Source organism: Salvelinus fontinalis, chromosome 40, assembly GCF_029448725.1.
Source record: "Salvelinus fontinalis isolate EN_2023a chromosome 40, ASM2944872v1, whole genome shotgun sequence".
NCBI lineage: Eukaryota > Metazoa > Chordata > Actinopteri > Salmoniformes > Salmonidae > Salvelinus > Salvelinus fontinalis.
In genome coordinates this window covers 27,372,002-27,388,259 of record NC_074704.1, presented here as the reverse complement: position 1 = coordinate 27,388,259, position 16,258 = coordinate 27,372,002, and the positions used below count along the sequence as shown (strand labels likewise).

General features: G+C 41.6%; 1 protein-coding gene across 4 annotated transcripts in view; it reads left to right on the top strand.

The window, feature by feature from the left end:
* The first annotated feature begins 2,748 nt into the window (after nt 1–2,748).
* LOC129839147 (uncharacterized) overlaps nt 2,749–16,258 on the top strand; it is a 34,866-nt gene continuing 21,356 nt past the window's right edge. Inside the window, exons 1-7 of one of the 4 annotated variants that reach the window (XM_055906426.1) lie at nt 2,749–2,965; nt 3,187–3,714; nt 9,966–10,130; nt 10,484–10,602; nt 13,015–13,129; nt 13,467–13,544; nt 14,255–14,370. In XM_055906426.1, the coding sequence (XP_055762401.1) occupies nt 3,226–3,714; nt 9,966–10,130; nt 10,484–10,602; nt 13,015–13,129; nt 13,467–13,544; nt 14,255–14,370 (1,082 nt within the window). In that variant the 5' untranslated portion in view covers nt 2,749–2,965; nt 3,187–3,225. Of the gene's footprint in view, nt 3,715–3,958; nt 4,026–9,965; nt 10,131–10,483; nt 10,603–13,014; nt 13,130–13,466; nt 13,545–14,254; nt 14,371–16,258 lie in introns of all 4 variants that reach the window. The other 3 variants (XM_055906425.1, XM_055906429.1, XM_055906427.1) reach the window with 3 other exon arrangements.

The window sequence follows — 16,258 nt, the reverse complement described above, 5'->3', positions numbered from 1 at the left end:
TGCAGTTTATCATAGTGCCATCCGTTTTGTTACTAAAACACCTTATACCACCCACCACTGTGACCTGTATGCTCTAGTCGGCTGGCCCTCGCTACATATTCGTCGCCAGACCCACTGGCTCCAGGTCATCTATAAGTCCATGCTAGGTAAAGCTCCGCCTTATCTCAGTTCACTGGTCACGATAACAACACCCACCCGTAGCACGCGCTCCAGCAGGTATTTTGCACTGATCATCCCCAAAGCCAACACCTCATTTGGCCGCCTTTCCTTCCAGTTCTCTGCTGCCTGTGACTGGAACAAATTGCAAAAATCGCTGAAGTTCGAGACTTTTATTTCCCTCACCAACTTTAAACATCTGCTATATGAGCAGCTAACCGATCGCTGCAGCTGTACACAGTCCATCTGTAAATAGCCCACCCAATCTACCTACCTCATCCCCATTCTGTTTTTATTTATTTACTTTTCTGCTCTTTTGCACACCAGTATCTCTACTTGCACATGATCATCTGATTTATCACTCCAGTGTTAATCTGCTAAATTGTAATTATTCGCTCCTATGGCCTATTTATTGCCTACCTCCTCATGCCTTTTGCACACACTGTATATAGATCCTTTTTTTCCCCCTACTGTGTTATTGACTTGTTTATTGTTTACTCCATGTGTAACTCTGTGTTGTTGTCTGTTCACACTGCTATGCTTTATCTTGGCCAGGTCGCAGTTGTAAATGAGAACTTGTTCTCAACTAGCCTACCTGGTTAAATAAGGGTGAAATAAAAAAAATAAAAAAAAGATCAAAATGAATTATAATCGTCCTTCTGGAAATCAGACTTTTTAAATCTAGACTATGGCAAGTCTGAGACTATTTTAAAGCATGTCTGTAATAGAAATTTGTCCAGTTTAAAAGTGAAAAATTGTCTAGGATTAGGCTTAATCTGTGTCCGCGAAACCACCCCATAGAGTTTGTGTTATGGTAGGATCAAGATGGTCAGATTTATATTAAAATACTGCATATTGAAATGTATTCGTGGAATGCTTAATGTTTCATTAGCATCATGGCAAAATGAAAATGTCTAGTAACCCATGTTGGTATAAGTGTTGGAAACGCAGGAGTATGTGACTGAACTCTTTGTTCTTGCTATCAGCTAAACAAGAGCTGTCATTGTAAGGGGTGAGCTATAGCCATAGGAATTCGAGGTCATGCAGCTACAGTGCACATAAGACGGTTGGTTCTTGGAACAGTAAATGGACAGGGCTGTTTCACGCCTTAAGTATTTTTGGTCGTCATGGCGTTGACCCTAAGTCAATTGACTTCAGTTGAGCCTCGAGACAAAGGGGGCGTGGGGTGTAAGGGTGAAATACAAAACACGAGAAGGGTGTTTATTTGTGAGAGCGAGCAAGTTAGCACGGTGTAATTGTGTCGCGTTCATAAATCAACGAGGGAATTTCCCCACATCTTGTACAAGCCAAATATGTGAACACAGTTCCACCAGAGTATAGTATTACACAGGGAAATATCTGAGAAAACAAAAGTAATCTTCTTTCTACAAACCCCCAATCCATCTTCATGAAACAAAAACAGGTATTTTCTCCTGTTCCTATAAGAACAAACAACATTGTATAAGTCCCAGTCCACATACAGTATAGGCCTATGGCTTATAACATGGAAAATACCTGTAAGTGATTGCCAAAGAAGGACAGAGGATGTTACAGTAGTAGCCTGATGTAGTTTGACCCATAGATAGGACACCTGGTTCAAATCAAGTGGAAGCCTGAGGCCTGAGTAAGCACAATGTGTTTCCTATGTGTGTCTGTAAATGTTTGGACTGTGAACGTGGGATTAGAAAAATAAGTGGGAAATTGCATTGGATTTTGTTACTCCTCAAAACAAACTCCTAGGGATGTTATGTTATGAAAAAGTGTGAAAACTGTTAGAAAAGACAATGGATTCTTGAGGCGTGTTTGAGGACAAGCAAATACCCTCACCTTTTAGTCTTTGTAGAGTAAACATTTGACAATTTGACCAGTTATGGAGAGAAATAAAGAGAGATAGGGAGAAAGAGAGAGAGAGAGAGAGCAGACTGCAGACGTGAGATCTAGAGGTGCTTCATGTTTGTTGTTCTTGTTAAAAGCATGACCTCATTGTCCAGCTGTGAGCAGGCGAGACCAGAGTGAGAGCGAGAGAGAGCGCAAGAGAGCATTTTACCCCTCTGTTACTCTACTCATATCTGAGCATGGAGCTTTTTGTTTAGGGAGGAAGTTTTTACAGCTCCAGTTTTACAACCCTCAGTCACTCTGACTCTGCCCAGCCCTTGACAGAAAGTGGTGACCTCACTCCTCTAATGAAACTTCCCCCCTCTCTTTCCCTTCCTATTTTTTCTAAGAGAGCACCCAGGCAGCAAGCCAGACACTTTCCCTTTTCTCTCTCTCTCTCTCTCTCTCTCTCTCTCTCTCTCTCTCTCTCTCTCTCTCTCTCTCTCTCTCTCTCTCTCTCTGTCTCTCTGTCTCTCTGTCTCTCTGTCTCTCTGTCTCTCTGTCTCTCTGTCTCCCTCTCTCCCTCTCTCTCTTCACTCAGTTCTCTTTCTCTCTCTATTCACTCAGTTCTCTCTCTCTCTCTCTATTCACTCAATTTTCTCTCTCTCTCTATTCACTCAATTTTCTCTCTCTCTCTCTCTCAATTCAATTCAATTCAATTCAATTTGCTTTATTGGCATGACGTCTCTCTCTCTCTATTCACTCAGTTCTCTCTCTCTCTCTGTCTCTCTCTCTCTGTCTCTCTCTGTCTCTCTATTCACTCAGTTCTCTCTCTCTCTCTCTCTCTCTCTCTCTCTCTCTCTCTCTATTCACTCAGTTCTCTCTCTCTGCTTGGTGGTTGCTCAGAAGAGGCACTCCTCCCTCCTCATATTGGTTTCCCCTGACATGACACAGGCGCTGTAGCTCAGTGGATAGCTTCGAAACAGACAGGAGGGTACGTTCTATTGTGTGTCCTGTACTTGTCTTCCTCTCCATGAGGTGCAAGGAGGCGGGTGGCTATTTGAGTGAGTTTTGCGTTTGACAATTTTTTGGGGGTAAAAGAGCGTTGTTTATTCGAGGATTCGTCTTATTTTTCCTCAAATTTTTAACTTCTGATACTGGACATTGCAGTACATGAGGTGAGATATCTGTATTGTTTTGTGATTCTTGTCACAGTATGCCCATCTAGACGAAACTGCACAGCTATCAAAAACCATGTCTGAGGGTGTCGTCAGAAAAATCCAACCCTTTACCATTGGGACCAGGCTGTCTGTCCCCTCCGAAGCCAAATGCCAGGAGTTCGTGGACGTCTATCTGCCGAAGTCTGCTGCTCCGAAAAAGTTGGAGCTACACGACCAAATGTCCCTTTACGTGGGCCAGTCCCAGGGGTGGCCTGGGGACTCGGAACTCCCACAAGTGGCCCCCCAGGTCTACGCTTCAACACCAGAGGGACATCAGGATGAGAGAGTGGAGGAGGACAGGAATTCTGTGTCCCCCACTGCATCCTCTAGATCCATCAGGAAGATTGCTATTTGCCGGAACGTCGAGACAGTCCCCGACGTGTCCGTGTGTGACTCTGACCTGGCCACCTCAGTTAGATCCACGTCAGAGACCATCCGAAGCAACTGCAACAGTGTTCACCCAAAACCGCCATCCTTGATGGTAGAGGACGACTTGGATAAGAGGTCCAACTCTCAGTCTAAGGTAACCTTGGATTACAGTTGTTTTATTCATGGTGTCTCACATGTTATTGAGTTGGGATAGGCTACAAGCCAGCACCAACTAATGTACATTTCAAATCACTTGGTTCAAATCAATTGACTTTAAAATGGTGAATGTCTCAACCAGTGTTATGGACATTTGTTTTGTTTTCTGTTGGTCAATGTGACCAGTGTTAACCATTCTCGAGCTTTCTGAAAGCAAATGAATTGACTTGTTTACTTTAAAGAAAGTAAGTCCAGAGCCAAAAGGCAATAGGAGGATTGGGAATTAAATCCATGACCACAAAACCCAGTGTAAGTAATGTTTTGTTTTTCTCCCTCATTTCACATACTATGTGATGCTCTCATTACGTAATAGTGTTTTTTAACATACTAATAATTACTGGATTTGCGTTACTGGCTAAGCTGAGTAACAACACCAGGATCTTTCCGTTGGACGCCTTCCACCCTGCAACACAGTATGCTTTTTTTCAGCTGTTACCAAAAACAACGTGATATAAACACCAACATAATGTGCATTGTTCCAGCATGAAACCTTCACACACACACACACACACACACACACACACACACACACACACACACACACACACACACACACACACACACACACACACACACACACACACACACACACACCATAACGTGCATTGTTCCAGCATGGAACCTACACACACACACACACACAATGTGTGCACTATTACCTCAGTGTTGCATTATCCACACTGTACTCTGGAGCCATGAGATCATCAGCAGGCTTTCATTAAGCTAGGCAAAAGGCCACGTTTCGGATGAACTGGTTATTTCCACAGAATAAACGACTCCCAATTCCATAAATGAAGGGGTTGCGCGATAAAAATAGCAAACAGGCACATTGCGTTGGCGGATATAATGATGCCAAACTGAAGTTGGTACCTGTGATTAAGTGTTTCTCCAGATCCACAGCTGGCAAACGGGTTATTTCAATATTTGCGAGTGCCTTTCGGAATTTAAAGGGGATCCTGATTGTATTTAATGGCGACATTGAACAACTATTTTGAAATGTAACTCCACACGTTCCATAAGTTCCACTCCAGTGGCACAAGCATACCAAAATAAGCTTACAGACGAGGAAGATCGTGTACTTATTATCACATACCATGTTAAGATGCATATTTTATGCACTCAGAAAGCATGATATTCATATGAAGTAAACCGGAAAATTAAGTTAGATATTTATACAGACGACAGTCCCGTGGTCACAGTTTTCAATGCTGAGCGTGCAACTAGCAAAAGGACAGTGGGAGGGGGAAAGGAACGCCCCAACAGCGAGAAAGAGGAGCAATTATTTTGAGATGAGATCATGGCTTTGGCTCTCTTCGTTCTTCATCTCGGCCCTGTGTAGGTGGGCTGGCTGAGTCACACAAAGCTGTGTTTAGTAGACACGTTTCATTGTTCACCAGGATTGAGTCTAGCTCTGGGGGTCCGTTTTTGTGCATCCGTCTGTACATTTCCCCGTTTCTCATGATGATGTCTACATCTGTCACGTTCCTGACCTATTTCTGTTAGTTTGTTATGTGTGTTAGTTGGTCAGGACGTGAGGTTGGGTGGGCATTCTATGTTTTCTGTTTCTGTGTTGGTTTTGGGTTGCCTGGTATGGCTCTTAATTAGAGGCAGGTGTTTGGCGTTCCTCTAATTAAGAGTCATATTTAGGTAGGCGTTGTCACAGTGTTCGTTGTGGGTGATTGTCTTCCGTGTCAGTGTAATTGTTTGCACCATACGGGACTGTTACGGTTTGTTCGGTTTGTGTAGTCTAATTGTCCTATTCGTGCGTTCTTATTGTTTTATGTAAGTTCGTCGTATAGGTCTGTCTTCACCGTTTTGTTGTTTTGTTAGTTTATACAAGTTCGTGTCTTTGTTAAATAAATATGTGTTCAAACTTCGCTGCGCCTTGGTTCCCTCAATACTCCTCCTTTTCGGTCGAAGAGGAGGAGGACCGCTGTTACAACATCTCATGAAGTTTTCAACTTTTCAAGTACCCACGACTAAATAGACACATTGTTTTTAGCCAGCCAAGCTATCCAAATACTACAGGGTATGTGCATTCAGTGTTGTGGTCTTTCGTAGCCTACCTGTGGCTGGGACTACACACATGGAAATCTTGCAACATGATGAAACCTGTGCAACAGTTCTTACATGAAACCTCTGCAACAGGGCTTACAGAGACACATTATTGTAAAACATGATAAAAGCTCACATACAAGCTTATCATTGCATCATACTGCAAGCTTTAAGTAAACTGTTACCAAAGTTTGTATTTCACTGCAGAAAATACAGTACATTACGTTCCAGGAAAACAAACGTCTTTCTAAGATGAAAAGCAGGCAGGCCTAACAAGTTTCAGATTATTGTGGAGACTGGAGGGAACCAGCAGCAGGTTGCTCCATGATTTAGCTACATACAGTGATGATGTAAGAGGTCTCGGAAAGATAATAGGCATCATTCAACGTTTTGCATGAGGTCATCAGTACAGAATGTATTGGCATGGCATTGAGAGAACGGCGACAGACAAGGTTATGAAATCGCATGGAGTAGATGGAGATGGAGTAGTGCTCTGGAGCTCGCAGAAAATGAAGAATTGCAAAGTGGCAGAAGTAAATGGAATGAAATGAATGTATCGCCTGTAGTGATTTCACAGCTATGGCAAAAAAAAAACATTATTTTCACATTTTTATGTTACAAATACTGATAACCATCTGTATAATGCATGACCATGCTCATAGTGCAGTAAATGCGATAACCATTCATAACACATCATGGTTACTTTTAACAGCACTTATAAATGAATAACAGCTACATTCCTAATACATTACACTACAACTCATGGATCCCTGTGACAGCCAATGTATTGCAAATGCTTAAATGACCATACAGAAATCCTTTGTAATATATTACACACAGGTGGTTCAAATATACACTGAACAAAAATATGAACGCAACATGCTACTATTTCTAAGATTTTACTGAGATACAGTTCATATAAGGAAATGTAAATACATTTGTTAGGCCCTAATCTATGGATTTCATATCACTGGGAATATGTAAAATGGTAGGTGCGTGGATCAGAAAACCAGTCAGTATATGGTGTGACCACCATTTGCATCATCCAGCGTGACACATCTCCTTCGCATAGAGTTGATCAGGCTGTTGATTGTGGCCTGTGGAATGTTGTCCCACTCCTCTTCAATAACTGTGCAAAGTCGCTGGATATTGGCGGGAGCTGGAACACGCTGTCTTACTCGTCGATCCAGAGCATCCCAAACATGCTCAATGGGTGAGATGTCTGGTGAGTGTGCAGTCCATAAAAGAACTGGGATGTTTTCAGCTTCCAGGAATTGTGTAGAGATCCTTGCGACATGGCACCGTGCATTATCATGCTGAAATAGGAGGTGACAGCGGCAGATGAATGGCACGACATTTCTGAGATCTTTTATTTCAGCTCATGAAACATGGGACCAACACCTTATATGTTGTGTTTATATTTTTGTTCAGTGTATATATCACCGTTCAAAAGTTTGGGGTCACTTAGAAATGTCCTTGTTTTGAAAGAAAAGTAAAAAATTTTGTTCATTAAAATAACATCAAATTGATAAAAAAATACAGTGTAGACATTGTTAATGTTGTAAATGACTATTGTAGCTGGAAAGGGTTGATTTTTTATGGAATATCTACATAGGCGTACAGAGGCCCGTTATCAGCAACCAAGCATCCCGGAGTCGCTTCTTCACTGTTGACGTTGAGGCTGGTGTTTTGCGGGTACTATTTAATGAAGCTGTATTTTTGATCAATTTGATGTCATTTTAATGGACAAAAAATGTGCTTTTCTTTAAAAAACAAGGACATTTCTGTGACCACAAACTTTTGAACTGTAGTGTGTATATATATGCAGTTGAAGTCGGGAGTTTACATACACTTTAGCCAAATACATTTAAACTCAGCTTTTCACAATTCCTGACATTTAATGCTCGTAAAAATGACCTGTCTTAGGTCAGTTAGGATCACCACTTAATTTTAAGAATGTGAAATGTCAGAATAATAGTAGAGAGAATGATTGATTTATTTCCAGCTTTTATTTCTTTCATCACATTCCAAGTGGGTCAGAAGTTTACGTACACTCAGTTAGTATTTGGTAGCCTTGCCTTTAAATTGTTTAACTTGGGGCAAATGTTTTGGGTAGCCTTCCACAAGCTTCCTACAATAAGTTGGGTGAATTTTTGCCCATTCCTCCTGACAGAGCTGTTGTAACTGAGTCAGGTTTGTAGGCCTCCTTGCTCGCACACGCTTTTTTATAGATGTTCTATAGGATTGAGGTCAGGGCTTTGTGATGGCCACTCCAATACCTTGACTTTGTTGTCCTTAAGCCTTTTTGCCACAACTTTGGAAGTATGCTTGGGGTCATTGTCCATTTGGAAGACCCATTTGCGACCAAGCTTTAACTTCCTGACTAAGGTCTTGAGATGTTGCTTCAATATATCCACAGAATTTTCCTGCCTTCATGATGCCATCTATTTTGTGAAGTGCACCAGTCCCTCCTGCAGCAAAGCACCCCCACAACATGATGCTGCCACCCCCGTGCTTCACGTTTGGGGATGGTGTTCTTCGGCTTGCAAGCGTCCCCCTTTTTCCACCAAACATAACGACGGTCGTTATGGCCAAACAGTTCTATTTTTATTTCATCAGACCAGAGGACATTTCTCCAAAAAGTACAATCTTTGTCCTCATGTGCAGTTGCAAACCGTCAGGCTTTTTTTATGGCGGTTTTGGAGCAGTGGCTTCTTCCTTGCTGAGCGGCCTTTCAGGTTATGTTGATATATGACTCGTTTTACTGTGGATATAAATACTTTTGTACCTGTTTCCTCCAGCATCTTCACGAGGTCGTTTGCTGTTGTTCTGGGATTGATTTGCACTTTTCGCACCAAAGTACATTCATCTCTAGGAGACAGAACTCGTCTCCTTCGTGATCGGTATGACGGCTGCATGGTCCCATGGTGTTTATACTTGCATACTATTGTTTGTACAGATTAACGTGGTACCTTCAGGCATTTGGAAATTACTCCCAAGGATGAACCAGACTTGTGGAGGTCTACATTTTTCTTCTGAGGTCTAGGCTGATTTCTTTTGATTTTCCCATGATGTCAAGCAAAGAGGCACTGAGTTTGAAGGTAGGCCTTGAAATACATCCACTGGTACACCTCCAATTGACTCAAATTATGTTAATTAGCCTATCAGAAGCTTCTAAAGCCATGACATCATCTTCTGGAGTTTTCCAAGCTGTTTAAAGGCACAGTCAACTTAGTGTATGTAAACTTCTGACCCACTGGAATTGTGATACAGTGAATTATAAGTGAAATAATCTGTCTGTAAACAATTGTTGGATAAATTACTTGTGTCATGCACAAAGTAGATGTCCTAACCGACTTGCCAAAACTATAGTTGGTCAACAAGAAATTTGTGGAGCGGTTGAAAAACGAGTTGTAATGACTCCAACCTAAGTGTATGTAAACTTCCAACTTCAACTGATATATATATATATATATATATATATATATATATATTACCCACATGGGACCAATTCATCTTGTTTACAGACTGTCGTAAAATTGAACTAACTGTCCAATAAGAAATGTAAGGAGTGGGAGCTAGAGTCGTCTTTTTAATTCATCACTTCTTTTTCATTTATTTGTGCAATTGTGAAACACAAGAATGATGAGTACCACAGGCTTGCAACTGTCTCTCAGTGCACCTGCAATGTTTGCAATTTGACATGTCTGTATAAATTAGATTGGGAAATGTAAAGGAATGTATTTCATGATATATTGCAGGCTTGTTCTGTTTTGACTATCAATAATATGATTATTTTGCAGTTTTACTTTGTAACAAACGACTATCAATAATAGTACATTTACTCCTTTTTTCTTGCTCACTTCCAGGTGTTTAATCATAGGTTCCAAACTGTTTAGTTAGCCAAACACCTAAATCAGTGTTCCAGTGTATTTTTATATATTCTTTTCAGTATATTTTCTGTATTTATAAACAGTAATCTCCACACTACAGTACTCATCAAATGTACTCATGTCATCATGGATAGATACTTTATTGTAAGAGCATATCTGCTACAGTAAACATCCCTTGAACTAATTTCGTATCAACTTGATTTTAAAGACTTGTTAATTACTCAATCGTGTTTCTATACAGGTGGACTCTTGGTTCAAGAGGAAGTATTGGGATCTGAAGTATGGCTGTAGTGTCCTTGGATGTCCTTTGCAGGACCCAGAGGACGCGTCACCGACCCAACAGCGAGACCGAAAGGACATTGAGAATTCCCTCATACAGACGACGAGAAGTCTGGACATAAAACAGGTTTGCGCTTCAATTAATGAATCAATGTGTAGGGCACAAAGGTCCATGATATGGTGAAGCTCATAGTTCAGTGTTTCTCAGATCCATAAAACATATGTTGTTCCAGCCCAGCACTAACACACCTGACTCAACTCATTAGTGGAATCAGGTGTGTTAGTGCTGGGCTCAAACAAAAATGTGCACCCTGGAATGGATAAAGAAACGGTATCATGTCATGGGCCTTTATGCACCACACATGAATTACATTTACTTCCTACAATATTGTACTGTCTCCACATACATGCCCTCACGTGTCAGAACCATGCATTGAGTATACTGGTTCACCGATTCTTCCTTTATAATGTCCTCTATAGGATGGACATCAGTACGAGACGCTTGACGCGGAGACCGACCACAGGGGAGAGAAGAGGAAGAGACTGCAACAGATAGAAGGCAACAAAATCCCTTCTGGAGAGAACACCGTGAACCAAACGTAAGTCCCATTTTTGACCGTTTGAGCAAGATGTATCAATAACGCCTTACTTTAATTAAAACATAAAGCAATAACAGCAAGGCACTCGAGGCCCCTAAGCTGTGATATACTCATGATAAATCATGGCCACTCGCGCTTTATTTGAGTTTTTTTGATTCCTCTATGGCTCAATCAAATCAAATGTTATTTGTCACACGCGCCGAATACAACAGGTGTAGACCTTACTGTGAAATGCTTACTTGCAAACCCTTAACCAACAATTCAGTTTTAAGAAAAAGTGTTAAGAAAGTATTTACTAAAATAAATTGAAAGTAAAAAAGAAAAATAGAAAAATAACAAATAATTAAGGAGCAACAATAAAAAATAACAGTAGTGAGGCTATAAACAGGGGGTACTGGTACAGAGTCAATGTGCGGGGGCACCGGTTAGCCGAGGTCATTGAAATAATATGTACATGTAGGTAGAGGTAAAGTGACTATGAATGTATAATAAACAGTGAGTAGCAGCAATATAAAAATGAGGCTGGGGGGGTCATTGCAAATAGTCTGGATAGCCATTTGATTAGCTGTTCAGGAGTCTTATGGCTTGGGGGTGGAAGCTGTTAAGAAGCCTTTTGGACCTAGACTTGGCACTCCGGTAGCACTTGCCATGCGGTAGCAGAAAGAACAGTCTATGACTAGGGTGGCTTGAGTCTTTCTCTGACACCGCCTGGTATAAAGGTCCTGGATGGCAGGAAGCTTGGCCTCAGTAATGTACTGAGCCGTACGCACTACCCTCTGTAGTGCCTTGCGGTCGGAGACTGAGCAGTTGCCATACCAGGCGGTGATGCAACCAGTCAGGATGCTCTCGATGGTGCAGCTGTAGAACTTTTTGAGGATCTGAGGACCCATGACAGATCTTTTCAGTCTCCTGAGGGGGAATAGATGTTGTCATGCCCTCTTCACGACTGTCTTGGTGTGTTTGGACCATGCTAGGTTGTTGGTGATGTGGACACCAAGCAACTTGAAGCTCTCAACCTGCTCCACTACAGCCCCGTCGATGAGAATGGGGGCGTGCTTGGTCCTCCTTTTCCTGTAGTCCACAATCATCTTCACGTTGAAGGAGAGGTTGTTATTCTGGCACCACACTGCCAGGTCTCTGACCTCCTCTCTATAGGGCTGTCTCATCGTTGTTGGTGATCAGGCCTACCACTGTTGTGTCGTCGGCAAACTTAATGTTGGTGCTTGGCCATGAAGTCATGGGTGAACAGGGAGTACAGGAGGGGACTGAGCACGCACCCCTAAGGGGCCCCGTGTTGATGATCAGCGTGGCAAATGTGTTGTTACCTACCCTTACCACCTGGGGGCGGCCCATCAGGAAGTCCAGGATCTAGTTGAAGGGAGGTGTTTAGTCCCAGGGTCCTTAGCTTAGTGATGAGCTTTGAGGGCACTATGGTGTTGAACGCTGAGCTGTGGTCAATTAATAGAATTCTCACGTAGGCGTTCCTTTTCTCCAGGTGGGAAAGGGCAGTGTGGAGTGCAATAGAGATTGCATCATCTGTGGATCTGTTGGGGCGGTATGCAAATTGGAGAGGGTCTAGGGTTTCTGGGATACTAGTGTTGATCTGAGCCGTGACCAGCCTTTCAAAGCACTTCATGAATACAGACGTGAGTGCTATGGGTCGATAGTCATTTATGTAGGTTACCTTGGTGTTCTTGGGTACAGGGACTATGGAGGTCTGCTTGGAACATGTTGGTATTACAAACTCGGTCAGGGACAGGTTGAAAATGTCATTGAAGACACTTGCCAGTTGGTCAGTGCATGTTCTGAGTGCACGTCCTGGTAATCCGTCTGGCCTTGTGAATGTTAAATCGTTTTAAGGTCTTACTCACATCGGCTACGGAGTGCATGATCACACAGTCATCCGGAACAGCTGATACTCTCATGCATGCTTCAGTGCTGCTTGCCTCGAAGCGAGCATATAAGATATTTAGTTCGTCTGGTAGGCTCGTGTCACTGGGCAGCTCGCGGCTGTGCTTCCCTTTGTAGTCCGTAATAGTTTGCAAGCCCTGCCACATCCGACGAGCGTCAGAGCCGGTGTAGTACGATTCAACCTTAGTCCTGTATTGACGCTTTGCCTGTTTGATGGTTTCTCGGAAGGCATACTGTGATTTCTTCTAAGCGTCTGGGTTAGAGTCCTTGACTAGGCTACATATACTTTGTCCTTGGTGCTATGGATGTCTATTTGTTATGGCTACCGTTGACATGTTGTTTTCCTATCTACGCCTATGTAACTACAGCTTTCCATGTTATGTAACAGTACTTGGTCTGACTTGAACATCCATCTTGGATTTCAAGTCATATCTGGGAATTTGACCCCATTGTGATCCCATTGCCAAAGCACTGAACTAGATACTGTGTCTCTTTTGGTAGCTGGCTGAGGTTCCAGTCACTGTTAAGAAACTATCACCAAGACCTCAAACTGGCTCTGGACGTCTCCTCCTTCTACCAACAGGCTGACACCATCATCTGCACCATCAACAGGAAGGTAAAAAGGCAGAATAGGAATTTGGACAAGAGTCCTATTTTGCACCAGTGATCCTTTAAAGGTACAATCTGCAATATGTACATGCTGTTAAATGTTTGATTGATTCTTGAAAGATATATGCGTCATGAGCTTAGTACATCATCATGTCCCCATCATAACATCCTAACCCCAAATATAAGATCGTTTTACTCCATAGTTCCTCGTTGTTATCATTTGAATGGCATGTGGAAATGTGGTCCCAAGGTTCTGCAGGTTATCATTGTTTTGGTAATTCCACGTGATTACACATGCTTAGTATCATAACGATTGACTCTATATTATTTTATTTGTTTGGTAGAGAAGCGTCCTGTCTGGATCAGATAACCAGGAGAGCTGCGGTCAGACAGAGATCTACAATATTGCCAGCCAAATCATGGTGAGTGGCACATGGGGAATGGAGCTCAAAATAATTCATGCATTTATGGGGAAATGCAGCAGTGCATCATTCATGCATCAGGGTTGTGTTCAATTCCATTTCAAGTGAAATACCGGTCGTTTACAAATGTTCTCATTGAAAATACTAAAATGTACTCCGATATGAATTGAAAAGGAATACACTACAACTGTAATGTATGGTCTAAGCACATTTTGTAACCTTTATCTAACTAGTCAAGTCAGTTAAGAACAAATTCTTATTTACGATGACGGCCTAGGAACAGTGGGTTAAACTTCCTTGTTCAGGGGCCGAACGACAGATTTTTTTACATTGTCAGCTCAGAGATTTGATCTAGCAACCTTTCGGTTACTGGCCCAATGCTCTAACCACTAGGCCACCTGCTCAGTACTCAATACTACCTCAATCCTAAGTAGAGAGAAACACAGAGGAACTATCATAAGACAGTGAAACATAACACTAAAATATAGAATACTCCCTTTGAGACCTTCTCTGAATCTTTTTGAGGCGTTTCCCCCTTAACCATAGAAGAAGTCTTCTATGACGTGATGTTATACTTCCGTGTTAAATCTAACCGTAGACTTCCATTTTCAAGAGCGTGGGTCGTTTTCCAAGACTGTAAATCAACTGTAAATGAATTGTGTCACATCCATCCACTAACCCCATCCCCTCCTCGACCATGCTCTCTCCAGATGCTGAACGAGACTGTTTCACGCCTTTCGGACCTCCACCCTACCCTGGCTGCCAGAGTGACGCGGAAGCAGGCCGAGGTGCAGGAGAGCTGGGGCCTTCTCCAGGAGGGTAGTGGGTAAATAAGGGTCCTAAAGCCCATATTGTTTGTTTGTTTGTCTGTTTCTCTAATGCAGCGTTTCCTAAAATTGGTCCTCGGGACCCCAAGGGGTGCACGTTTTTGTTTTTGCCCTTACACAACACAGCTATTCAAATTATCAAAGGTTGATGATTAGTTGATTATTTGAATCAGCTGTGTAGTGCTAGGGCAAAAAACTAAATGTGCACCCCTTGTGGTCCCGAGGAACAAGTTTGGGAAACCTTGCTCTAATGGCACCCTATTCCCTATATACAGTAGTTCACTATTTTTGACCAAGGCCCATGCGACTCTGATCAAAAGTAGTGCATTACATAGATAATGGGGTGCCATTTCAGGATATCCTATAAAGTCCTTCTATTATATAACATAGTGTTTCCTAACTCCAGTCCTGGAGTACCCCCAACAGCACACATTCGTTGTAGCCTTGGACAAAAACACCTGATTCAACTTGATTACTTGAGAAGTAGAATCAGATGTGCTTGTCCAGGGCAACAATGTGTGTTGTTGGGGGTACTCGGGGAAACACTGATCTAATATCACATTATCTAGGGGTGTGTTACAAGGATGCCATCTATCATCGTGTCTATATATTATGGCAATATTTGCTATAAATGTAAGATCAAATGCGAACATCCAAGGATTTTGAGAATGTTTGCAACGTTCACACATGGTTCCTGAATTCCCTTCACATAAAAAGGGTTCTACTAAAATAACTGGAATGGTTTCTTCCAAATTGGGAGATTTATTTTCAATAAATATATAAATACAAAAACAGGCTTCAAAATGGCAGAGCTAAAATGTTAAAAACATGGACTAAAAGATTATTAAGCCCCAGAATAAAATTATAACCTTCACTGGTCTATCGTTGCTTACCTCTTCTTCCCCACTGGCACTCTCCCACAAACATTTAAACATCTGTAGCTCATTATCTCAGTGGGAGCCAATACCAATTCAATACCAACTCAGTAGCCAATACCAATTCAGACACAAACACTCAATTACTACACACTTAACTGGTTCAGGTGAATTGGTGGAATGAGATCTCAACTATGGCATGATATTAATAATGTATGTTAAGCAGGAACCATGGAATACAATTAACATAGAAATAAACACTCACAAATACAATTTAAATTAGGGGCAAGGTTCAAATGTTCAAGTGAGGATGTGTTTGTATCACTCAACCCTATTGAAGACTGTGTATATTTCCCTCCTGAAACCACAGTCTGACAACCAGGTTGCTTACCTGTAGCCTATTTGTCAGTGGTGAAAAAAGTACCCAATTGTCATAGTTAAGTAAAAATAAAGATGTCTTAATGGAAAATGACTCAAGTAAAAGTGAAAGTCACCCAGTAAAATTCAACTTGAGTAAAAGTCTTAAAGTATTTGGTTTTAAATAACAAAAGTAAATGTAATTGCTAAAATATACTTAAGTATCAAAAAAGAAAGAAAAAATAAAATTTAAAATGCCATCTGCAAGCCAGATGGCAACATTTCTGTTTTTTTTATTTACTTTCGGATAACCATGGACACACTAAGACATAATTTACAAACGAAGCATTTGTGTTTAGTGAGTCTGCCAGATCAGAGGCAGTAGAGATTACCAGGGATATTCTCTTAATAAGTGTGTGAATTGGACCATTTTCCTGTCCTGCAAAACATTCAAAATGTAACGAGTACTTTTGGGTGTCAGGGAAAATGTATGCAGTAAAAAGTACATTCTTTTCTTTAGGAATGTAGTGAAGTAAAAGTAAAAGCTACCCCAAAAATGTATTTTTTATTTGTACTTACATTTACATTTACATTTAAGTCATTTAGCAGACGCTCTTATCCAGAGCGACTTACAAATTGGTGCATTCACCTTATG